A 24,637-nucleotide genomic window follows, 5' to 3' on the forward strand; every position below is an offset into this window, starting at 1 on the left:
AGATAGATAGATAGATAGATAGATAGATAGATAGATAGATAGATAGATAGATAGATGGATTTTCTCCTTTTTTACTGAAATAATGTGAAAGTAAGAAGAATGTTTTGTTGTTATCTGCATTACTATCTGTATTATATTGTTGAGTAAATAACTGATACTGTACCAATATCTGTTTTTCAAACTAGATTCTTCAGCTGACAATGTACTTGTGTGTTTCTCCTTGCAGATGAGATCATGCAGCAAGAGATAAGGCCCCTGCTGGCTGTCGACATCATAGAGCAGCTGCATCGCCAGTTTGCCTTGCTCTCAGGTATGTAACATTAATAAGCCTTCTGTAGTAACAAGGTAACACTTTTACATGCAAATTGGCTAGGTTGGATGAAATCACGTCAAATTCCCCAAAAAATAAAGGTCAAATTGAAGAGGTCTCTATTGTGTGTTATATAAAAGCTGTACAAGCTGGAATATACATTTAAAATGCCATGATGGGCCATACATTTACAAAAAGACACAGATCTGGCATTTCTTGATGTACAGTTGTTGTAGCTTTTACAGAATGGGTCCTGACATTGTCCAGCTGAAATATCTACTGACTTTCTGGGAAAAGATGTTGACTTGATGGCAGCATATGTCTCTCAAAAACTACCCCATACCATCACAGATGCTTTTAATTTTGGTACCCCATGTCTGACTTGTTTGACCACGGAATGCGTTTCCACTATCTTTCCGTCCATCTTTCAGAGAACTCAACAGCGTTTCTGCACAGAATCGATGTTTGGCTTTTTAAGTAATGCTTATATGATGCTAGTAGTGCTCCTGACCTCATGTGGGTGTATTCATCATGCTAACATAATGGTTTCTCGTTCAGTGCTGTGTGAGGGGCACACACAGTGCTTTCCACCCTTTCAAATGTCCACCTTTGATTTTCACAATATTATGTAAAGTAGATGGTGAAAGACCTACATTCTTTGCAACCTTTCATTGATTCCCAAAGTTTGGCACAAAGTGATGAGTCATCATCCATTTTTGCTTGCAAAGACTCAGTCTTTGGATGTTTCTGGAATCATCTTAAGTAAACTATTAAACTAATCTAATTTGCTTATTTTTACAAGATACTGTCACATTATAGTGAAAACAATGAATTAAACTGTGGCCTAACATTTGTTGACTGGATTATTAAAATCAGCACGGCATGATTAGCAGTTAACAGCTGAGTGGAGCTCTTCTGAGAGAGTCTGTTGTTCCACCGGCCCAGCTGGTGGAAAGTCACATCATTTGATTTTATTTCAGACAGAAACTGTGTTTTGCCACCGCAGCCTTCAGATTTTCCAGATGTGCTGTTACTGGTGGCACGGCCGCCCGTGCGGTTTTCCAGACGTGCTCTTCATTCCTTCTCTCAGTTTTCTCACAACAGCCCAAATAACAACTGTTTCTCTCTCTCTCTCTCTCAGCACTACTTGCCTCCAGAGTTACATAAGCTGATTTATGTCCTGCACCGTACGTGTGTGTCTGTTGTTGTTGCGTATGTGTGCCTTCTCAGTAGGATGTGGGCGCTCAGGCTTGTTATTTTGGACTTTTTCTGTGTATGCAACTTAGTCAACATGTGGAACCGCTCTGCATTTACAGTTGTAAAGTGAATTTTACCCCAGCCAGTCGCATTGTGGTTTCTCTATTTCTTGGATTTTTTATTTTATTTTTTGTCTAGCTTTTGTGTCTGTGTGTGAACTTTGAACGTCAGCAGGCTGCAGTACTTTTGTCTTTACATCTTCAAGCGTGGTGCATTTCAACTTTCAGATTAACAATAGGGCGTTAGTACTGTCCTTGTACTGGTTGTTTTTAGCCACTCGAGGGCAGTGCAGGAAGCTAAAAGCACAGAACTCAGCTCGCAGAGTTGCAAGTGTGTATAGACGCATCCAACAGAAACAGAGCAAAGTTATCATTCAAGTGCAATCATATTTTTTTGGAACACATGAATTCCCGTTGTAGCTCTGTTTGGAAGACACTGTTATATGACAGATACATTTAGGAGCTGGCACTAAACATAAGCACGTCACTTTAGGAAATGTTTAGAGCATGATCAGTGGCACTACTAAAGCCAGCGCAGTGGCTCAGTGGACTTTTAAACACGTTGTGTGCCCTATATCAACCTGCAGCTGTCTGCACAGATTAAATAAGCATCGAGTACATGATGGTATAAATGTGTATGTGACTGAAGTATTCCCAGCCATTCCCACACTAATTGCTGTATTTGGATAGCTTAAAACTGTTGACTAAGACTGTTGACTAAGTCAACATCAAACACTGCCTGCAACACACTCTATATGACAGAACCTCCAGTCAGCTTCAGAGATGACCTGCTGATTTCTAGCTCATGGTCGCCATCTTGTGGCTGTTTTACAGAAGTGGGCGGGTTAGATGGGAGTGATGAGAGTTTTTTATTTTGTGACACATCCAGGATGTTAGATGACTATGTCTGAAACGGTTTTATTTCCCTGGCCTAAAATTCTGTTTTAGAGATGACTTTATTCATAACGATTAGTCATTCGGCAGATGCTTTTATCCAGATTGACTTACAAATGAGGTACAAGGCCAGCAAAACAGAATATATATTGTCAGAATGTAAAGTTTGTCAAATCTTATGTGTGGTGTTTCTGTGCGACAGGAGGCAGAGGGAAAGATGGTGCCCCCATCATCACCTTCCCAGAGTACTCGGGCTTCAGCGAAGTGCCAGAGGAGGACTTCCTGAATGTGGTGACTTACCTGACCAGTATCCCCAGGTACACGCACAAAGAGTGGAGTATTAGGCACACATAATGTCTGTTACGTTTATGCTAAATGTATTTTTGTGTAGAGTGGTTTAGCATTTTTTCAGGCTCACCACTGTAGTATTACTTATGATACTAATTAGCTAATTGCAGCTGAGGTGTCACTGTGTCAGTTAGTGTCTGCAGAGTGGTGAACTCATCGGTGTGTTCCTAAAGTGACCAAGATGCTGTTACAGATCAGCTGAGCTCAGCGTCTTCAGGAGCAGTGAATCTCTAGTTTGAGTGAGTGCGACTGGTGTGGTTTACATCACCTCTGCCTCTTGTTTCCAGTCTGGATGCCGCCAGTATCGGCTTCGTTATCATCATTGACCGACGGAAGGACAAATGGAGCTCAGTGAAGGCCTCGCTGTCAAGGATCGCTGTAAGTTTTTAAGACGGGGCTTCCAAACCACAAACAAAGCACTTCAAATCATTAAATGTTACAGTGATGTCATCAAACAGCTGACTCGGGCCTTTAAAAGTGGGTCAGCGTGGTGATGTTTGTGTTTTTAAAATAGAAGTTATTATTAAGCAGCACGGTCACAGCTCCACGTGTTAATGTTGTGTGATTAAGGGGGCATTTCCAGGAAACCTGCAGCTGGTGTTGGTGCTCCGGCCATCCAGGCTCCTCCACAGGGCTATGGCTGACATTGGGATCAAGATGCACAAGGATGACTTTAAAATGAAGGTACCGGTAAGCATGCTTAAGTAGCAACCATATACCAGAAAAAAGAAAAAAAAAAGTGTGATGAATAAATAATGCATGAAACTCAATCTCTTTAAGCTGATACACCCCTCCCCCCACCCCTTTCCACACCCCCCTCTCTGACACTAGATCTGTGCTGTCAGGCTTAGTCTATGTTGGCAAAACATCCAGTTTCACAGGAGTAAAAACAAATGGACATAAGAGGTTTTGAGCATACAAAGACTTTCCCTGTGTTATGTTGAGTAGCTGAAGTTGCAAAACCTCTTTTGCCTTCTACTAGTTTTTTGCACATACACATATGTCACAGGAGAAGTCAAGGCGTCATAGGCTTATATTGTAGCACAGATCTAGCGATGTGTGGTATTAAAAAAGTGAATTACCTTTTAAAAATCTAGTAAAAGAAGACAGAATAGAATGTGGGAAGGCCGCAGATGGAATATCTGCTGTGTGAGTGTGTGAGTTCTGGGCTCTGATTTCGTGTCACTGAAGTTATTCTGCTGAGTGTTAAGTGTTTAGTTACTGTCCTGCTGTCTGTGCTGATCATTTACTAGAATCATGTGCTGCAACTTGTAGATTAAGCAGGACAACTTCCCAGATTGTCATTAAATAGTTTGGCATTAAAAAAACACAATACTGAATGAATCAATATAAAAAAATTCAGGATGCAAAACCTAGACTGCAAGTTTAATTCTACTTTGACTCAACAGCAGCTGATTAATCGATGGATCACTGTCATAACAAATATGCTAATAATTGTTGCAGCATGTTCTGACTTTTAGGTCACACAGACTCTAAAAACCACTATGCTTCCCATGATGCAACTCAATATCTTTTTTTAAGTCCTCTCTGCCTGACAAAAAGTCTTCCACTCCATATTTTGTACAGGACTGAAAAGTGTGACGGTTGTGTGGTAGCTGATGTGACATTGCACTTTATTGCCAACAATTTTCATCAGCTGTGGGTCAGTCTCAATAAGCAGCTCTTATGGGTTTTCTTTTGTGGCGTATATGTCAAGTTACATTCTACTTAAGTTAACAATATGGCATTTGTAGCATTTCTTGGACGTGAAGAAAAGGTTACCTGTCTTGTAAACTATGCCCGCCGCTATCCTACAGCTATCCTAAAGCTATCAAAGTCGGCCTTAGTTGCATTTAGGCCACTTGCTAAATTGTACTTCAGCCACAGCAGCGTTCATCGTTGTTTTGTGCCGTTCCCTGTTCTGATATTATACAGTAATGTACTATTTTGAATGTCTTTGCAGATTGTGATGCTGAACTCTCTGTCAGACCTGCATGGCTATGTGGATAAAGGCCAGTTGACCCGGGAGTTAGGAGGAAGCCTGGAGTACTGTCACAGTCAGTGGATACACCACCGAACTGTAAGTAACCAGTACTAAATACATTGTACCTTAACTTCTCTCGCCTCTTTCCACTTTCTCTCTCCTCTTTTTACTCACCCCAACCGAGGCAGATGGCCACCCACTCTAAGCCTGGTTCTGCTGGAGGTTTCTTCCAATTGAAAAATTGAACTTGATCACAGATTAGAATTTTTAGTGACTGTATGGTCAGGTCTATTCTGTTCTTCTCCTCCTTAGGCCATAGAGAACTTCGCTGTGACAGTGAAAACTACAGCCCAGATGTTACAGAAGTTTGGCACAGACCTGTCAGAGACAGAGCTACCCAATGATGTCCAGTGCACCAAAGACCTGCTCACGGCTCACACCGACAAACACAACAACCTCAAGGTGATTTAGCACATTTAATACAACAACACATACTAACACAGAGCAGACACCACAAGAAATTAAGAGTTACAAGTATTACAATATTGAAAAACTGTGAAAATTGATGGTTTTGTCTTTAGTCCTGATGAAAACAGCAGAACAAAGGTGTCTTCCAGAGTGAAGCTACAGTATGTTTCTGCAACACTCATTAGAACCACAGCTACGAAGATCTTATCCCACGATAACAACCTACTGAGTAGACACCTGTTAGCCCCTATCTACAATTCTGTGCTAATAACAACAGATTATGGCCAAATAATGTATGATAATGTTTAAACTGAGAAGAATGAGTGAGGTGGGTTAAGCTCTGTGTGAACACAGGTGAAATGCAGACCGGTTAACAGACATCAATTTATTATTTTATAACATACATGCATATTCCAATGATACTGTAGGTGTAAACGTGACCTTCAACACACACTGGTCTGCTGTTTTACATATTGATGTAATTTGCATTTGTCTCTACCAGGATGAACTGAAGCTTGCTTTGAAGCAGGGAACCACGTTGCTAGGTTGTATCAAGGAGCAGGCAGCCAAGTCAGAGAACCACAAACTCAACCCAGATGAGATGGAGAACCTGACCACTGTGGAAAGGTAACTGTCTGCAAAGCTTTTCTTATATGTTATATAATGTCTCACAGTCTATTTACGCATGTTGTATCTCTCAGTGTACAATTAGGTTTGTACTGTGTCTTTCAGACTCCTAGCCCAGCTGGATGAGACAGAGAACGCCTTTGAACAGTTCTGGTGTAAACACCATCTGAAACTGGAGCAGTGCCTGCAGCTACGTCACTTTGAACAGGACTTCAGAGAGGTAAAGTATATGTGTAGGTCTGTCTGTCTGGCTGTCTCAGGTGTGGTTTTAATGCATAATGATATCCATAAGAAATGAATTCATATTGGGATTCAGGGTTCAGAATAAAAACAAATATTACTGCCTTGTCCTGACGTCTTGTTTCAAGCTTCACTTTGCGCCAATGAAATTATCTGAGCTAATCTTTGTTGACATTCTTGGACTTAGTATTTGAAAATTAGTTATTTGAGTAGGGACAATTGGATAGCACAATGATTTTCTCTGTCCTTTCTCACCTTCTGTCTCTACTCTTTGTTTATCTAGGTCAAAGTGTCTCTAGACAGTTTAATGGACAGTCTAACCAGTCTATCAATTATTGGGGATTGTGTGGCTGGAGTTGAACTCTTGCTAAAGGAGCTGAAAACACTGCAGGAGAAGGCTCAGGTCAGTTAACACACACACACACACAAACACACCTTTAAAAGTTCCTAAACCAAACATCTACAGCATCCTCATGTACCAAACCAGCACATTGTCTAAGTCATCCTTTATAAAGATATAAGTGAATCTATTATGTATATAATTCTTTATAGGTCACTGACAAGTTTGCAAGCTTGTAAACAGTTTTCTGGTTATGTCAGCATCATTTATGGATTTACCTCAGTAGATACAATTGGCTGTGAACACTTCAAAGATTTGGTTTGCACAGTTGAGGCTAACAAAATGTATTCAGTCTAAGTGTTATTGTTCCAGCCCACATTAGAAAAGGCCCAGCTCCATGCACTGCACGGTGACCAGCTGATCCAGAGCAACCACTACGCTGTGGACTCTATTCGACCAAAATGTGTGGAACTCCGGCGGGTCTGTGATGACTTCAGCAACGAGGCCAAGAAAAAGACAGATATCCTGTCCAAATCCCTGCAGATACACATGGGCATCGATAAGGTGAGGTTGTATATCAACTTGTACACATCCACACAGTGAAATTCCTTTGAACATGGGTTTGTGGGTTTATCAGAGCTTAGTTCATACAATTAAAGAATCTGGATCTGTATGTAGACATGTAAACACAACAATCAGGAAAGAAACTAGGATGAATAATGGAAATAGTGAAGAGGATTATAACAGAGATTTCAGACATCCACCTGCAGTTTAACCTCCAAACAAAGTGGTTTAGATCATCTGCAGTAATCGTTCAATTGTTATGACCGTGAGCATCATAATGTCATCATAATGACGGAAGCAGTGTTCCAAGGGGCTACTAAAATAAGACCCTGATTGTAATACTCCAGAAAGACTGAAGAACAGTGATGGTGCATCTATGTCTCTGATGGTCCCAGCTGAATCCAGTGGCACCTAAACACAGGACTTTCACACCGAGCCTCCACATGCAAAGGGATGGTGTTAAGTTACATTGAAATCTTGCCCAGTTTTGATCTGTTTAAATTTCTGCTCTACAGGTGAACCAGTGGTGTGAGTCTGGCATCTACCTGCTAGCATCTCAGGCTGTGGATAAGTGTCAGTCACAGGAAGGGGCGGAGTCCGCGCTGACAGACATCGAACGCTTTCTGGAGTCAGCAGAAAAGAACCAACTGACTGAACTGAGGAACCTCCACAACCAGTATGAGGTGGTGCTGTCTGAAAATATCAAGGTACTGTGTATAAAAAAACGCAAGTATCCAGGGTGATACTCTGTTGTAAAAATGAGGATGAGGACTTACAGCTCTTTACCTACAGACCAGTGTCCTGAAGGCACTAAAGCGAATGGAGGACGTCCAGGAGATGTTTGAGAAGCGACATGTCAGTCTGAAGAGACTGTCAGCTAAACAGACAAGGCCCGTCCAGCCTGTCGCCCCACGGCCAGAGTCCTCCCCAAAACGCCCCCCAGCAAAAACCAAAGGGTCTACGACTACAGGTACGTGGAGCCACCAGTGTGACTCAGATGTTGTTATTTAATTATGCAGCACATGATGTGTAGCCTGGCATAACAGGTTTTTAAACTCTTTCTGTTTTTGACTCAAATGTCGGCCTGAGGTGCAAATCTCAAGCTGTTGTTTGAGTCATAACCTGAGCTCATCTCAAGAATGAATGCATGTACACTATTACAGTATAGCTTTACTGAAGCTCTTTATAATGTCCTCTCATTTTGTCATTAATTTCAGCTCTGGCTCGCAGAGCTTCGGATAACTCAAATAGCGGCAAGCAGCTGGCTGAAGCTGACCCCAACAAGAAGAAGAATATACACAAAGCCAAAGGAGGCATCAAGGTACCCTGGTCCCACCCTCATTTTTGAATTTCACCGTCAGAAACAAAGGTTTAACAAGCAAAAAAACATTGTTTTTTGATTAATTAATCTATTTTTATAAATGGTCCTTGGCTGTTGTAAACAGTTTGTGGACTGTCTGCTTAGTTCAGTCGACATTAAACAACTAGAAGCAACTACGACCAATGAGAGTTGATCATAATGACAGTAGCTACAGTGGCAAGAGAAAACTTTGTGAATCTTTTGGAATTTCATGGTTTTCTGCATGAATTGGTCATAAAATGTGCTCCAATCTTAATCTAACTCACAATACAAAAACATCACATACTTTTCCACCCTGCACTGTGAATGTTTATTGAAACATCATACGTTTCAATAAAAACATGAAAACATATAATGTTTGTGTACTATTATTTTCAGCAGACTGTGTTTTTCTATTGTTGTGAGTTAGATGAAGATCAGAGCACATTTTATGACAAATTAATGCAGAAAAACATGAAATTCCAAAACGTGTTGGCTTGGTGCTTCACAGCCCCTGAATTTGTTAGAGGTGAACAAAAGAAGGGAAGCTTTCAAGAGGTTAACACATTAAATAAAATCATTTTATTACAGTTCATCTTCAACATATTTTAAATTCACATACAAATACCCTACTGCTGTAGGTTTCTTTCGTTTCTTCTCCATTGTAGCAAATTATTTGGTTTTCTATACAATTCTTGGTTTTGTGTTGTTTCATATATATTTATCGTTAAGAGACAATATTTGGATTAGCATTTTAAACTGGCTTAGTCTTAATATGCTGTGATATGTGAAATCCCAAGCTCCAATAATTGTAGAAAATGTGTATAATATGTAAAATGTATGTAGAGTTTATGTGTTTGTGTGCCACAGATTGAGGTGATGCATGAAGAAAGCCAAGGAGGCTCCACCCATGTTGTTGTGACCAATGAGACAGAGGAGAGTCTGTCCAACAGACGCAGGTAAGGACAGAACACACAGCTGTGGTTCACTGAAACAGTTCATCGTTAGGAGGACATCATGGTGGATGGATAGAGGGAGGGGTCAGAAAACACAAACATTCAGCTCTAAGGTGACCTCTAGTTCACCAGGAGTTGTTTTACCATGTGTGTTCCACATTGGTAACCATGTTTTTTTTTATTTTATTGTAAACATAATGATGAAGGCCCTGTATCATTTAGGAAAATCATTGTTTATCAAGTTAACTGTGATTTCAGAAAAAAAAAAAAAAAAGAATTTCCAAGCAAATTTAATGATTTCATATCTAATTCCAAACTAATTCTAATTCCAACTTCCTGATTGTCCTACGGACGGTCAGGAGGTGACATTCGTATGAATCATTATAGATTAGAGGCAAACTTGAGTCTGGTTTTTAAAGTCTTGGCTGTGTTTTGACTTGGACATTATTCAGTTTTGCCTGGAAGTGTCTGGTCTGAGTCCAGTCTGTTCTCTCAGTGCATGTCCCTTCAACTCTGTGTACAACCCATTACCTACCTGCCTATTGGTGCCACAGCAAAATGGTGTCTTTTATTATGTGTTTATCGCTGTGACCAAACATAATGTCATAAAATATACCTCACCTCTGCTCATCTATCAAAAATGCATGATAAGGTTGCTGAGTGTTAACTACTCTGCAACTCTGCTTCCCAAAACATTTTCTGTTCATTCTGTCTGTGTCTTGGTAGCGAATATAGCTGGATATTTTTTCCCCTACTGGCTGGCTAATGTTTCAATAAGAAGTGTTTTCCTAAGTTGGGCACTAGGTTTTGCAGTTTGAGGCTGATAATAAAACTAGATCTTCCATCAAAGCTTCCTAGCTGCCTTCCATGTAGCAACATTAGAGCAGGAATTTTATCATATCTGATCAAATAAATAAATAATAATAAAAAAAAGAAATAACAGTAATGAGCATGAAATGTGCTGACTTCACAAACCCTAGTGACACCACAATATAACAGCTACTTTCAACGGCCCAGACTGAGTTACACATACTGGTAAAGCACTGTGGATGTGCATATATAGAGACAAAAAGCCCTTGTGTAAACAAAACTCGTTCGGTTTGAGCTTATACAAAGTGAAACCTCACCATGCTGATGACTGAAGAACAACTGAATGTTTGCTGAAGAGAACAGGTGATCTCTTTATTTCCAGATAGCTAATTCACAGTGCAGCCAGTAGATAGTGAAAGATAACATAGATATATGGAAGACTTTGTGTAAGGCAGGCTACCGTCAGTCAGAATTTCAGTTATGCAAAAGCAGCCTTACAGGAATACGTTTGCTGAAAATATGGTAGACACAGCTGCAGCACTCTCACTGCTGTGCAGTACAGATCCCCAATAGATCCTCTGGAGCTGTACACTGTAGGGTCTGTTGCTGCCTGCCATAGTGGACGCATATCAATTGCATGACCGTGTGATGTAATCATGCGATCATAGATGCAGGGGTGGTACGGAGCCTTGCCCTCACCCGAAAAATACACATGCTCCTGGGGAGAGACTCCCATAGCTTTGGCACAAATCCCCATAAAGACATCATCAATGTAAATGGAGGAGTTCAGTACCAGAGTTGCCCGGTAGATCTTATCGGCTACATCACCCGAAACCACGTACCCAGCCCCAGCAGTGTAGTCCGGGTAGGAAGGCCATGGGTATAGCTCGTAAGGAACGTGGTACTTGCTGTACTTGCGGCGATTAGGAGGGGATCCCCTGTGTACATGCCCCACCCACAGGTCTTTAGACCCTGACTGGGTGCTCATGAGCTGCCTTAGGTACTTCATCAAATTGGGCACATGCACAAAGATGTCATCATCTGCAGACATGAGGAAGTGTGCATTAGGGCAGTACTTGTGGCCCCAGTGGAACTGCATGATTAGTTTGGCAGTCAAGTTATGGAAGGTGTCCACAAAGTCCTGCTGGATCAGGTCTCTGTAGGCCTGGTCCTCCTGCAGCAGTGCAGCTTGCACCCTGGATTGCTGCCTGACATCTGGGTGCATACCAAGGGCAAACACCACTTTCACATTTTCCCGAAGTTCTGACCAAACAAAGCTCTCATTTCCCCATGTGTCCCTGATAGCCTGGCGTTGCTCAAAGTTCTCTGGTGATGATTTCACAAACAGAAGCAGGAGGACATCCTCCCCGGTTTTCTCATCTGCACCACCTTCTTGACATTTATCCGGGTGGTTAATGAGGTACGAATATTCCCAGATCCCACTGTTAGAACTATCCTTTCTCAGGCCACGGTTGGAGGTGAGGGTGAAGGAAGAATTGAGAAAGTCATAGCTGTTGATCAGGTAGCGGTACGTGTAAGATCTCATGTGGCTGACCACGTGGTGGTCCAGGTCTTCCCAACAGACCACCACCATGCCCAGAACCAGGATTGCAGTCAGCAGCTGCACGCACTGGCACTTGTGGATCCGACGGAAGTTTATGAACATCGCAACAACTGCTTATTTCTAAGTGAACAAAAATAGCCCGTCTCCTCTGGATGTGTTTGGACTCTCCTGAATCTGTTTATTCTTCTGTCTTACGTTCTGCTTCTGATGTAGTGTGTTATGTCATCTATGGCTCTTTTCATCTTTCTTCTATCCAATTGTCTTCCTTATCTTTTACTCTACCTTTATCATATCTTTTGCAGCACACATTTCCCTTGGGTCCTGTGAAACTGTCAAAAAAAAAGAAGTCTTTACCAGCAGGCCTTTATCAGACTCTTGAGCAGTTTGGGTGTTCCCCTACTGATCTTCATTCACCGTGTTGAGCACAAGCTCTGCTCCGTCATAATGATCAGACTGCAGCTCGCTCTGGGTAAAGCTTACCATCCCTCCTTCAGATCAAAAGAATTCAACATGCCCCATTTTCCTTCTCCCCCAAGAACTCCTGGTTAATTTCCCCCCTCTTCTTGACTTCTTTATCTCTTATACTCTCTGGCTACTGTAGTATCAACACAGCACAGGAACACATGGCACCTGAAACAGAGAAAAGCAATTAAGATATGTGCCCTACAAATCTAGCATGCTTGGACAACACATTTAAGAATTACTAAAGCAGTTGCTCCCATCATTCATCATACATTTTGACAAGTTCTAGTTTAAGTTTTTCAAATGCGATGAATTGCTGCTTTGGTCTGGTTTTGTTTTAGCTTCTTGGTTCAACATGTCTGAAGACCTTAAGATCTGGTAAAATGCTTTTTAGGGAAATACTAAAAAACTATAATAATTTGAAAATGGTTTATTCATCAGTTGTGATCTACAAAACAATAGAATATACCTTTCTAAGACATAACTGACAGTAAGTGAAGGTACCAAGATGCAGACTACAAAAACTATATTATTGCTGCTTCACCTTCTCGCTCTCCTAATTTTTAATCTTGTCTCTACTCAATGCACAATAAAACTAAAATGACAAATATATATATATGTTTTCTTTTAGGTTGTGGGTGCTGGAAAAAGAGTCGGTTGACAATGAATCCAACAAAATAACAACAGATTTAGAGCAGCAACTAAAAGTCACTTTCATCATGGTTAGACATAAACCCATAGAAAAGGTATTCAGATGTTTTATGGACTGACACTTGGTGAATGTTAATGTTAATTAAAGCAGAGAGTGAGAAATAAATATCAAGTTTAGGCTGTTCCCTCACAAATTCAGTGACCGTGAGACTCACTGTTGAGAAGATTTGCATTGGTGCCATATCTTTATGACCCTCTTCCTCACTGAAAGTCCACAATCCAAAGGTCTTCAATTAACTATTATACCTGGCAACTAACACAAATGATCACAAAGCCATGAGAATGGGAAGGGTCTGGTCACACAGAGAAAGGAAAGATCGGCCTGGGCTTTAGTTAATGATCCATTTAGTCGCCACCAGTACATAATTAATTCATGTGAGTAAATTTAAAAGCGGGCAAACAGGTGAGTCGGCTAATCGTGTCGTCTCCTCTGACGCCTGACACTGCGCATGGAGTCGGTCCAGAAAAGAGGAACACACACAAACATCGCGCGCACCCACGGGTAGAATCGACGCTTCTTAGGACAGAGCTACTCACCGCAGGAGTAGAAACCTGCAGACGAGGGCTGGAGGGCTGGAGGGCTGATCCTTCCAAAACTGAGCTACGGTGGAACGACAGCTGACAGCAGTCACCACTATCCGTGCGTCTTTTGGATTCGATGAGGGTGCGGGATGCGTCATTACCACGTGGCACGCGTTGTTGCGCACTGATGTGTGTTGATTTGGTATTAATTTCAGCTGCCATAAATACTAGAGTAATAGAAAACATAGGTACAGTATAGAGTGTACTCAAGTACAATTTAGCAGTACTACTGGAGTATTTCCTTTCTATGTTACTTTTACTCCACTTATTTTTGTTCCTTGGTCTGCAGGTAACAACACATTTTAGTTTCTCAAACAATTTGTCAAACTAATCTGGTCTAGACTTCTACATTTATGCTTTCAACAACAAATTGTGTATGTAATGTATCAAATTGAACATTGTTAAAATACATTTTTCTTAGTGGAGCTTTTACTGTAGTACCTTTAACCTAAGAAAAAAATTAAAGAGTACTTGTACTAGAGCATTTTTCTAGGCAAATACCTTTTATTTGAGTATTGAGCTTGTGTACTTTAAACAGGAGATTTGCTTCTGTTCCTTTGAGAAGACACTGGGACTGTCATACATTTTTTACATACGAGTCACATTTACATGTGTTTTCCTGGGCACACACAAAGTGCAAATGAGACACACACTTCAAGAAAAATAGGGCCTTAACATTTGGTTCCACCGTCCTAACATGTAAGCAAATGACAAAAGAGCTAGGGAAAGAAGAGATGGAGAGCGAGTTGGCATATTAGAAAGTACTGTGAGTAGAAGTCTGAAAGAGATATTGTTGTATTAAGTCACCCGCTCCATCACTACATACATAGACAGGTGAGGTGGTTGGTCATTTTTCTCTATTCAGGGATTCTTTGTGCATCTGGGTCTTTTTCTTATCTCCAATAAGGATCCATTTCTAATATTCTACTTTGTATGCTTGACATCTAATATTCATATCAGGAGATAGAGTAATTGGTTCATAGGAATTTAATATAGACTGTCTACTCAATGATGGACTTTATACCAGAGGGTGGATACCTGACCTGAACCAATCTGATTGCACAATTGATGATGACAATGACGATGATGCTGTTAAAGGCCAAATAAAATTAAATTGAATTGATAAGATCAATTTGCATGTGCACACACACACATACACAAACACACACACACTGGTGGAAAGAGCCATTCATAAACACAGTGTTAAGTCCAGTTTACCGCACCCACCCCCACGCCCCAAACAGCCCCTACTGATCAACTGCCTTACTTTCACAGGGGCTGCTGACCCAGCACAAATAACTATAATGGAGGGGCTTTAGCCCAGTTGCTGACGTCTGGACAATGTTGAACACACAATAAACTGAACGCATATTTTCATAGCAACACAGTTAGACTGAACATTGTGGTTGAGCAACAATAGAGAGCTATGACCACACGTGGCAGATTCTTGACATCCAGAGGTCTTGTGACTGAACGTGCAATCAGACGATCCACTGTCTAGACTTTGACCCTTCAAGTTGGACTGTGTACGTTCTCTAGTAGCATTGCACTGCAGCACAACCCAGCTTCCACACTATGTAAAATGTACATAAAGAGTGTAAATGTTTGGGATATAAGAAGATCATTTACTTCAGTTTGTATTAAGAGTGATAAGAATAGAAATAAATATGAATCATGTTAAAAATCAGTTTCTCAGACTACAGGACAGTTTTTCACTTTACCTCAGTAAATCCTAAATTAGCTCAGCCATTTCTGGATCTTGTTTGTATATGGTTGGTTCTTGCATGGGACATTTCTAACTTGTTTTTGTGGATATAAGAACAAACCATGTTCAGAATCTTCTGAAACTTTGCACCAGATGTTTACATTTTTTGAATTACAGAGGATTACAGTCAATTTGCTATACTTATCCCAAATTATTTGAAACATGTTTGTGGCATATCTTTTGAAATTAGCTTTTCTTTTTTTTATTTCTCAGTTTCATATGTTATCTTTTTATGCTCTATTGTCAATCGAATATAGATTTTCAGTCATTTGGTTTACTCCTCACAAAGTGTCCTAAGCTTTTTGAAAGCCAGATTGCATTTCTAGTTATAATATTCAATCCAACCAAGAATCATGAGCTGCTGAATGAATGAATTCAGCTTAGTGAAGAAACAGTACCAGCAGACTTCCCAGCATACATTGTTGGAGTCTCTCTTTATAATAATCATGATGATGGTTAGTGTTGAATTCAGTCCCTTCTCCGTATACTTCGAATTTAAAGTTTCTAGAACCGGCCTCAGGTGTTATCTCTGTGCTGATTTCAGTGCAACATGGCTCCGTAGCTGCAGCTACAAGTTCTTAATATCAGATGAAGAGCTGATGTTTTAAACAAAACAAAAAATGTAAATTCAAGAACATCTATTTGTAACAACTGTTCATGTGACTGGATTATAAGAGTTGAGACAACACAGCATCTTAAGTTGACTCAAAGTGTTTTAAACATTTGATTTAACTGAGTTAGTTTTACATTTTTAAACATGCTTGTGCTTTCCTTGAGTATTTATATGCAATGTTAATGTCTACGTGGTACTTACTTGATTTACATGTATCTCTCGAAGTCCTGCTACTTGACTACTTGACTCCACCACTCTGACAAGACATCATAGAGGATGACGTGCAAGTAACAATGAGATGTGGCTCTGTAGATAAGCCCGTGTCATTTGAATGAGCACACAGTAACCTCCTGCAAACCTGACTGCAGGCATCAAGTAAAGTATTATTCACTGTTTATGAAGTTTGAATTTGAGTTTCTTTTTTTTATTTACTGCTGGCCTAAAAGAGAACAATAGCATTTCTGAGTAGCACCCATTACTGAACAATGCTCAGGTACAGGTACAGATGGCTCTTATGGCTTGATTATCAGGCCAACTTAAATTTGTGCTACAATGCAGCAGACAATGCAGATGAGTACATGCAAATTGGGGAAACTAGACTGAGAACTCTAGCCACAAAACCTCATCCAAATTCATTAAATAGAAAGGACATCATCTCAACCCAGTCAACCCAAAAAGCAGCTCTGTGAACTGATGAATGTTTGGACAATATTGACATCAAATTCTCTGCTCATGTTTCTTGGCCCATCATGCTTTGTTGTAGCAATGACCACATTTTAGTAAATGTTGTAAATTAAAAAAAGAAAACTATAATAAATTAACATCGCTGAGTAACAATGGCTTTGGATAAAAACAAAATAACTAATGACTAAATTTAAATGTACTCAGGTTCTATACCTAAATAAAGTTTTCAGTTCCTTGTACTTTATATGTTTTTTCATTTTGTGATTTTTTTAATTCAGAAGAAAATATTGTACTTATTATTAGCTATTTTTTGCAGATCCAGATTCTTATTAACATGTATATATAATATAGGTCAGGTCAGGTTAGTGTCCAGAGTAAGACATTTATTTGATCTTTGAGAGTTTGTCAAATATGTTTAAAATACGTTGTTTTCCTAGTGGAGTTCTTGTACTTGTACTTTTACTTGAATGTTAAATTCGTATACTGTATACTAAGACCTGTTTATAGAGCTGCACAGTCTCAGACCAGTCACAGTATCCATGCTGATCGTCCACCAACATTGAAAACCTCCTTGACAGTACATCGCTCAAAACTACCTCAACAATGTAGGAAGCATTAGTAAAAGGAACACAAATCTTGCTTCATGGGTTGGAAAGAATGAATCATTCATAAATCATTCTATCCTGTTGTTTCTTAAGGGTTTTTTAGTTTTTACATGCTGCTTTCACCATCATCTGGCTCAGTCTGCCATTCTCAGCCACAGTGGAAAACTCCTCTAAACTCAGGATCTGACTCAGCATCATCCCAATAAAAAAAAAAAAAAACTTGTTTCAGTTCTCTGTATTTTCTTGTCTGACTTATTTTTTCCCTTCTTACCTCGTCTTACCTCTCTAACTTCCTCAATCTGCTCCTGCAAGCTGATACCTCTAGTCCTTGACCACAGCAATTTTATCATAGATATCATTCAGAGGAACAGACACACAACTACGGCACTTAAATCCTTCTCTGCACTGCAAAAAAAAAAAAAAAGGAGCACTTAACTTTAAAGTTCGTTTCCTTGGCTTAGATCTTTTGCTCGCTTTGTACCTCACTTGTAAGTTGCTTTAGATAAAAGTGTCTGCAGCATAAGTAAATGTAAATGTAAATGAAAAGTACACACTCTAAATACACACTGTGCTCCTGACTTACCTGTTACCTGCTGTTTTTGAGTGCAGTGCACATCTGACTCACAGAAGATACGTTCCTCTCTTCTGGTGGACTCTGCCTCTTGTCATATACCTGTGACATTCACTTTTGCTTGATTCTCGCCAACTGCATGTTTTTTCTCTCACCTTTCCCCTCTGTCGGATGCAGTAGTTGTGCTAACACTTTAAATGTCTTCTCTGATAGGGCTCGGCGTGTGCGTTTCTAGGAGAGAGAGAGACACACACTCACTATTTTCTGAGTGTGTGGGTTGGCGCACGGGGAGGAACCTCCCCTTTACCTTATGCCACTTTCCTGTAAATCTTTCTTCCTCTCAGAATGTGCAGAAGCCTAAGGCAAAGAATTTATTTCCCTATGAGGGATAAATGGTGTTAGGTAACTGCTTCTTTACACACACGAATTCCAAAGAAACACCTCACATAATTGCCATGCAGGAAAGGTTGGCCCAGAAAAATGGGGACCTTGGTCTCCTGTGGGAAAGTCTTGTGTTTTCCGACCCATCCATCCATTCTAACTTCCTCCTAAGGTTTTGTCCCAATTACTATGGCAACTAGAGGTCCCCTAACTATCAGACGTTACTGCTGGTTGTTATAATGTGCTGGCACAATTGACACATTCTCAATCTGTCCTAACCAAGCTCCCATGGTCGACGCTGGGCAGTGGCCAAATGGTGGTATTAGAACATCTGCGTTAAACACTCAGATGTCACTCACACCTGAGTGCAGTGAATGTGTTTCAATTCAAAGTGAGATAAATTCACTTGTATATGAAAGGTTAGTTATATCTGAAAGGTTAGTTACCAGTGAATCAGGGAACTAAAAACAAAAACTATCCCTTAGACTTGAGTCCGTCAGTAGAAGGAATATGAAACATACATAAATGTGCCTAGAGTTCTGTCCTCACAAATTGAGTGACTGAGAGGATCACCAAGACACCTTTAAGTTTGCCAAAAGGCATTTGGAAGACCCTGAACCGTTTACCTTTGTACTAATTGAACTAGATGCTGTGATGGGTGAAGAATTCAGGAACGTTGGTGGAGACAAAGGCTTTGATAAAGCATTTCATGGCAGATTTATTTCTGGTTATGATTTACTGGTTTTTAGCTTGTAATAAATAATGTAATGGTTATTGGGGAAATTCCACTGTAAGCATTTCATTATGAATTGATCTACATTAGAATGACGCTTCTCTTTGCTCCTTCTCTGCAGACACATCATGACTGAACTGATTGAAACAGAGAGGCTATATGTGGAGGAGCTACAAAGCATCATGGAGGTATGGGACTTCCCCACAGCCTTTCTGCATTGTGTGTTGCTTACGTACAATGAAAACAGCTGCAAGCTAGAGAATCACAGTGCTGTCGCATGTACAGAGCCAATCCTTAGATTTCACCCAACAATGGACCGTTGGATCTGTTCCTTAAATTAGTGATTATTAGATGTAACCCATTAATCTGAAGTAATCAGATGCACTGAATTTAACTTCAGTGCATTTTATGGACGATTCAAGAGTGTCATATGATATGATTCAGGTTGTAACCATTGATTCTAACTATACAGTGTACAGATTATATAATGTAGTTATAGTGTACTGGTTCTATAATTGAATTAATCAGACTTTATGTTTTCCTGCCTAATTTTTGCTTGTTATTTGCCGCTGTCTCTTCCTTCTGCCTTTCTCTTCAGGGTTACTTTGCAGAGCTGGTTAACTCAGAGCTCAGCCACCTCATCCCTCCTTCTCTAGAGAACAAAAGGGACGTGCTGTTTGGAAACCTGCCAGAGATTTATGAATTTCACAACAAGTAGGTAGAATGTACTTTTTGTATGTTACCCTGCTATATACTCATGCTATCTATGACAAACACAGCTGGCCAAAGTGTATTACTGACAGAGGGCCCTCACACATATTATGGACAATGTGGAAAAATTCTGATTCAGATAGTTTTTTTCTATACAAGTAACAAAAACATGACAAATTCAATTTTATTTTATTGCCACTTGGGAAAAATGTAACAAGCTGGAAACACAAAGCTGACACAGGAGCTTGTAAAGTGAGGTTGTCTAGTTACACAGACACATCGTAAATAGCACAAAAAATTCTGGTTGTCTTAGTGCTAAATTGTTCACCAGCTGTTGTATGACTCAGTGTTTGACTGTTTGAACATTTTACCTGGAGAAAGGCTCAGTGAGAGCAGTAAGAGACTCATGTCTGCAACAGCTAAAAGATACTAAGACATTTTGGGTGTGGGTCAGCTGATCCACTGTTGATTAGAGCAGCTTATAAAGTGTTCAAGTTATTCAGAGTAGTCAGTTTAAGCTCATTTCAACAGCAAGGTACACAGTCCGGAAACCCGCCTTCCCCGGCTCGGTGCTGGTATGAGGAATGTTTGTTGTCAGTTACAAGCAGAAATGTCAAAGCCCACAGGAAACAGGTTGTTTCACAAAATATTTTGAGCAGCAGCAGCAAAGGCGTTGGACATACAATATCTACACAGGGTGCGTTTTATGACGTGAGTTAACGGTGTCTTCCTCAGCAGCAGTTGCAGTGGTTCTTGTACTATGCGCAGGTCAAGAGGCCGCCTGCTGTGTAAGTAATCAATGTATGATTAAATGATTGTTAGAAATGACATACTTTATTGATTTCCTTGGGGAAAAGCATCCAGCTCTCAGAATTAGCTTGAATTAGATTGTCCATGTGTTGATGGTGTGGTGCCTGTCTGTGAATCAGCAGTTTCAAAGTACAAAACCAGAATCTTGGGTTATCTCTGGCACAGGGAGATCGTCCAGAGGTGGAACCATAATCCATGGACTGAACTGTTTTTACGAGTGTAATTTCCTTTGCAAAGAAACAGTCATGCAGAGTCGGAGCAGTCTGGAGAGTGAAGCGCAAGATAGTGAGTGAGCAACAAACATGTTTATACCCCTCGTACAAGAGGAGGCTGTGACTCTGAAAGAGAGCAGCAGAACATTAGAGAGTGAAGGCGATCTAAGGACACGGATCACAGTGAACATAGGTTAAGAGTCAAGTAAATAAACTTCACAGAACATCAAGGTTTCTAGCACAGTACTGGTAACTGTACGCTGTTACATGCTTTAAAGACGCAGAACATTTATGCAGACCAAGTCACAAACACACACATAGTTTTTAAACTCCTCCAATCTGAACACTTTACACTTCCAGTATAAAAACATTTAGGTGTTGTGTTCTCACTCTGTGTTCAGGACGTTTCTGAGGGAGCTGGAGAACTGCGCAGAAAAACCAGAGCTGGTGGGAACCTGCTTTCTGAAAAGGGTGAGTAGTTAGGAGGCAGTGGTGTAAAGTAACTGAGTACATTTACTCAATTAAGGGTCAAAAATACACACCGTTTTTCAGGGGTTACTTACTACAGTATATATTATTTACATTTTGCTGGTTCAAACAAGATGATACTGATAATATGGAAGAATTTTTTATCTTATTCACTGATACTTTTGACTACTCTGTGATATTACAGATTTTTTTTTAAATAAAAGATGGCAATACTTTATATTCTGAGGCGTTTTGGTTGTTTTACCCAGTCCATTTACACATATGGCCTTTGTGAAGCAGAAGTTATGAGTTGCTTTACTGGACCTGGTAGTGTCAATGTCAGGATCCAAGACTGCACTCATATAGAACTAATATAGGACTAATGTGTACTGATGAGTTCCCTACTCCTGACTCAAACATATGACAAACTACCTATTTAACTGGTTGAATATGGAAAAAGGTTAAACCGACTTAAAGCACAAACCTTATTCTTGGGTCTTTCAGATCAGGAGTAACTATTTGCAGTCATGGTGACATGATAACATAGTTTCTTTTCTAGTGAAGACCATTTAATAACCCGTATTTCATATTGAAAAAACAAGAAGTTACTTGTTGACATGGATATGAAACATTAATATTTGTGCATTTTACTGTGTTGCATATTTAAAAATGGGTATTTTAACATTTTTGCATATCAATCTAAATGTAGAACCCCATAATGACAAGGTGAAAACATATTTTTAGAATTTTGTATAAATGTATTAACAATTAAAAACTGCAGTCTCTCATTTACAAAAGTATTTATACTGTCTGATGTGGCCCCAGATGTTGATCAGGTCCCACAGTTCACACTGTACATCAGGGTAAAAAGGAAAGCAGAGCAAAGCTTCTACACAGGACTAAGAATGATTTTTTAAGATAATATATTGCCCAAATTCATATTTCAGCATTGAACCCAAAGTGACGAGATGATTTCTTTCACTCAGACGTGTCTTTTTGTTGTCAGAAAGAAGAGCTTCAGGTCTATGAGAAGTACTGTCAGAATAAGCCGCGCTCAGAGGTTCTGTGGAGACAGTGTGGAGACAGCCTCTTCTTTCAGGTAACACACACACATTTCAGGACACAACAATCCCTTCTAGCAGACTTTCTTTACTCCAGGGCCCACAAACCATGGCAACTGGCAGCTTGCTGAAACAACATTTCCTGAGTGAGTAGTCAGGATGGAATTCATGGAGGCCAAGTCCTGCTATTAAGCACCTACAGTATGGTGCAGTTTGTGAAGTTCTAATCTAACAGGACAGGGGTGCCTTGACATGAGGGTTTTACCAACTGCAGCTTTAACTAAATTAATCATTTCTGTCACGCGTCCCTTTCTAATGGAGATCATTTGTTGTTTCTGACAACAGGAATGTCAGAAGAAACTGGACCACAAGCTGTCTCTGGATGCCTACCTCCTGAAACCTGTCCAGAGGATCACCAAATACCAGCTCATGCTCAAGGTACCTGCACACGCAACCTAGTTTTCCAGTCATACATTCATTCTTTCCTACTGAAAACCACTCTATGTATTTACATTTAGTTTCTTTTTGCATTAATGTGTTGGGAACATAGCAGTGAATGGCAACGAGAACGTAAAGAGAGGGTGTTTGTGGAAGTTTTCTGTGATCAAGAAGTAGCAGGCAGGTTTTATTTAGTAATGTCATCTGTTCAGTTCTATTAAACTTTACTATTTTTATGTAAATAGAGCCAGATGACAACAGAATTGCACTTCACATAATAAGGCTGAATAAAGGCTATATACAGAGAAACTTAGCAGGCACTAGGCAACAGTGGACAAGAAGTCTCCCTTTAACAGGAGAAACCTCCAGCAGGACCAGGCTCACGGTGCGCAGCCATCTGCCTCGGCTGGTTACTGTGAGTGGAAACTGCAGAGAGAAGGGGAGAGTAGACAATAACAACCATGAACATGATCAGGGAGAATGCCAGTGAGACCTGGACCACACAGGCACCTCCCAGGATGGGGACTTGGAAGAAGGATAGAAGGCACAAGAGAGAGAGACGGAGAGAGGCACACAGGCTGTATGAGCATGTGAAAGAAAAGCAGAGGGTGAGAAGAATGCAGTGATTTCCTGAGCTTAGATTTAAAGAATGCTGCAGAGTGAGGCCGTCTGAGGAAAAGGCCCTGCAGCCTGCAGGCTTCCTTTCACATCTGGGGACAGACAAGAACTCTGCATGGTGAGAGGGCACGTGGTGGAGCCTACCAGGAGACTAGGGGACTGTAGGTACCCTGGTAAGCCAGGTGGTGACTGTTAACACACTATACTTTGTTAACAGTCTACTATCAGAAGAAATTGTTGTGTTAATTTCCTTTTTTCCTAACCAATCCTTCTAATGTTGTTTCTCTTTCCTGTCTTCCAGGAGATGTTAAAATGCAGCAAGGGTGAGGGCACAGCTGAGTTAGAGGAGGCTTTAGCTACGGTGCTCGACATCATCAAGTCCGTCAATGACTCCATGCACCAGATAGCCATCACTGGCTTTGAGGTCAGTACGTAGACATCATGGATGACTTATATAACTGAGTGTAATACAGGGTGAGGAGTTCTTTTGTACTATGTGCTTTTTATGACTGCATGACTTTGGCAACATACCTGCTGTTTTTCAGATGGGAAAATGGGAAGTGGGAAATAATGTGCTGGTGTGTCAGATAAAACTGCAGTTTCGTCTGATGCTGCATTAAAAGCACAACTGCAGCCCTTTAAAATACAGAAAACAGGGTGTTTGCATAGCTCAAACACATCATCTCCAGTTCAGCGATTACCCAGCTACTCCTTGTGAGCTGGTATTTTTTTAAGAGGTCATAAAACTGGATGTTGTTTAGTAAATCATTGAAAGGGGAGGACCAGTTGGGGAAATGTGTCCATGTTAGAGGAGCGAGGGCCTTGTACTTGTCTTTGCTCGGGAGACAATGCTCCTTGCCCTCTAGCAGTCCACATGCTGGTGTCCACATGTATTTTCTTTAGTGTGTCAAGTAGTCATTTCTCCATGCTTCCTGACACTGTTACAAATCCTACAGCAGTGGGTTAAGTTCAGGATAAGATCATAATTTAAGTTAAAGTTGATTAGGGGCATCACAGTGTTTGACTCCTACTTCCTGGTCTCCCTCATTTTGTCCCTAATCCTTTGTTCTATTCATTTTCTTGCCTACTGTAGCTCCACCCACACTCACTTGCATCTCACTGGCAATCAGCCAGGCCAGTCTTTAAGCCTCCCACACACACTTTGCTAGACAATTGCATTTATTACTTATGAGTTCACCTTTTATTGCTTTATGCATGTGCTGCTTCCCTGTTCCTGCTTCTCTTCAGAAACTGAAGCTTTCTGAAGCCCTGAAGCAATATGAAGCAGCTGGAGAAAAATGCTGTAATGTAGTCAAACATGGTGACATCTACTAGCCAAAACAAATAATATTACATTTGCTAGATAGATAAATTACTTGATAAAGCTGGTAATTATGAAACTTAATCTCTCGTAGAATCTGAACAAGCACCTTGTCGAGTATAACTGATTTTCAAAACCAGTGCAACACCTCATACAAGGTTTGGGGGAAGTTTGGGATGGTTGCGTGGTTC

At 40.4% G+C, this 24,637-nt stretch overlaps 2 protein-coding genes across 6 annotated transcripts in view; one reads left to right on the forward strand and one right to left on the reverse strand.

Annotated features, from left to right (window-relative positions):
• The window catches only part of mcf2l2 (MCF.2 cell line derived transforming sequence-like 2), a 66,845-nt gene that overhangs the window by 20,648 nt on the left and 21,560 nt on the right, over positions 1-24,637 (forward strand). For 3 of the 4 annotated variants that reach the window (XM_026345534.1, XM_026345537.1, XM_026345536.1), the window contains exons 2-21: positions 227-310; positions 2,663-2,777; positions 3,096-3,186; positions 3,379-3,498; positions 4,772-4,888; positions 5,105-5,254; positions 5,763-5,887; positions 5,993-6,107; positions 6,411-6,530; positions 6,840-7,031; positions 7,547-7,738; positions 7,824-8,001; positions 8,249-8,352; positions 9,241-9,329; positions 18,929-18,995; positions 19,406-19,521; positions 20,942-21,011; positions 22,015-22,107; positions 22,415-22,507; positions 23,427-23,549. In XM_026345534.1, the coding sequence (XP_026201319.1) occupies positions 227-310; positions 2,663-2,777; positions 3,096-3,186; positions 3,379-3,498; positions 4,772-4,888; positions 5,105-5,254; positions 5,763-5,887; positions 5,993-6,107; positions 6,411-6,530; positions 6,840-7,031; positions 7,547-7,738; positions 7,824-8,001; positions 8,249-8,352; positions 9,241-9,329; positions 18,929-18,995; positions 19,406-19,521; positions 20,942-21,011; positions 22,015-22,107; positions 22,415-22,507; positions 23,427-23,549 (2,354 nt within the window). The remainder of the gene's footprint in view (positions 1-226; positions 311-2,662; positions 2,778-3,095; positions 3,187-3,378; positions 3,499-4,771; positions 4,889-5,104; positions 5,255-5,762; positions 5,888-5,992; positions 6,108-6,410; positions 6,531-6,839; positions 7,032-7,546; positions 7,739-7,823; positions 8,002-8,248; positions 8,353-9,240; positions 9,330-18,928; positions 18,996-19,405; positions 19,522-20,941; positions 21,012-22,014; positions 22,108-22,414; positions 22,508-23,426; positions 23,550-24,637) is intronic. The other variant, XM_026345535.1, reaches the window with a different exon arrangement.
• b3gnt5a (UDP-GlcNAc:betaGal beta-1,3-N-acetylglucosaminyltransferase 5a) lies at positions 8,930-17,910 on the reverse strand. Of its 2 annotated transcripts, XM_026345540.1 has the most exons (3): positions 17,706-17,910; positions 13,411-13,622; positions 8,930-12,330 (listed from the first exon to the last, which is right to left on the reverse strand). In XM_026345540.1, exon 3 carries the CDS (start codon positions 11,800-11,802, stop codon positions 10,615-10,617), a length of 1,188 nt encoding a protein of 395 aa, XP_026201325.1. In that variant the 5' UTR covers positions 11,803-12,330; positions 13,411-13,622; positions 17,706-17,910; the 3' UTR covers positions 8,930-10,614. The 2 variants fall into 2 exon arrangements, with proteins under 2 accessions (XP_026201325.1, XP_026201324.1); XM_026345539.1 differs by lacking the exon at positions 13,411-13,622.

Source organism: Anabas testudineus, chromosome 4 (genome assembly GCF_900324465.2).
Source record: "Anabas testudineus chromosome 4, fAnaTes1.2, whole genome shotgun sequence".
Lineage (NCBI taxonomy): Eukaryota > Metazoa > Chordata > Actinopteri > Anabantiformes > Anabantidae > Anabas > Anabas testudineus.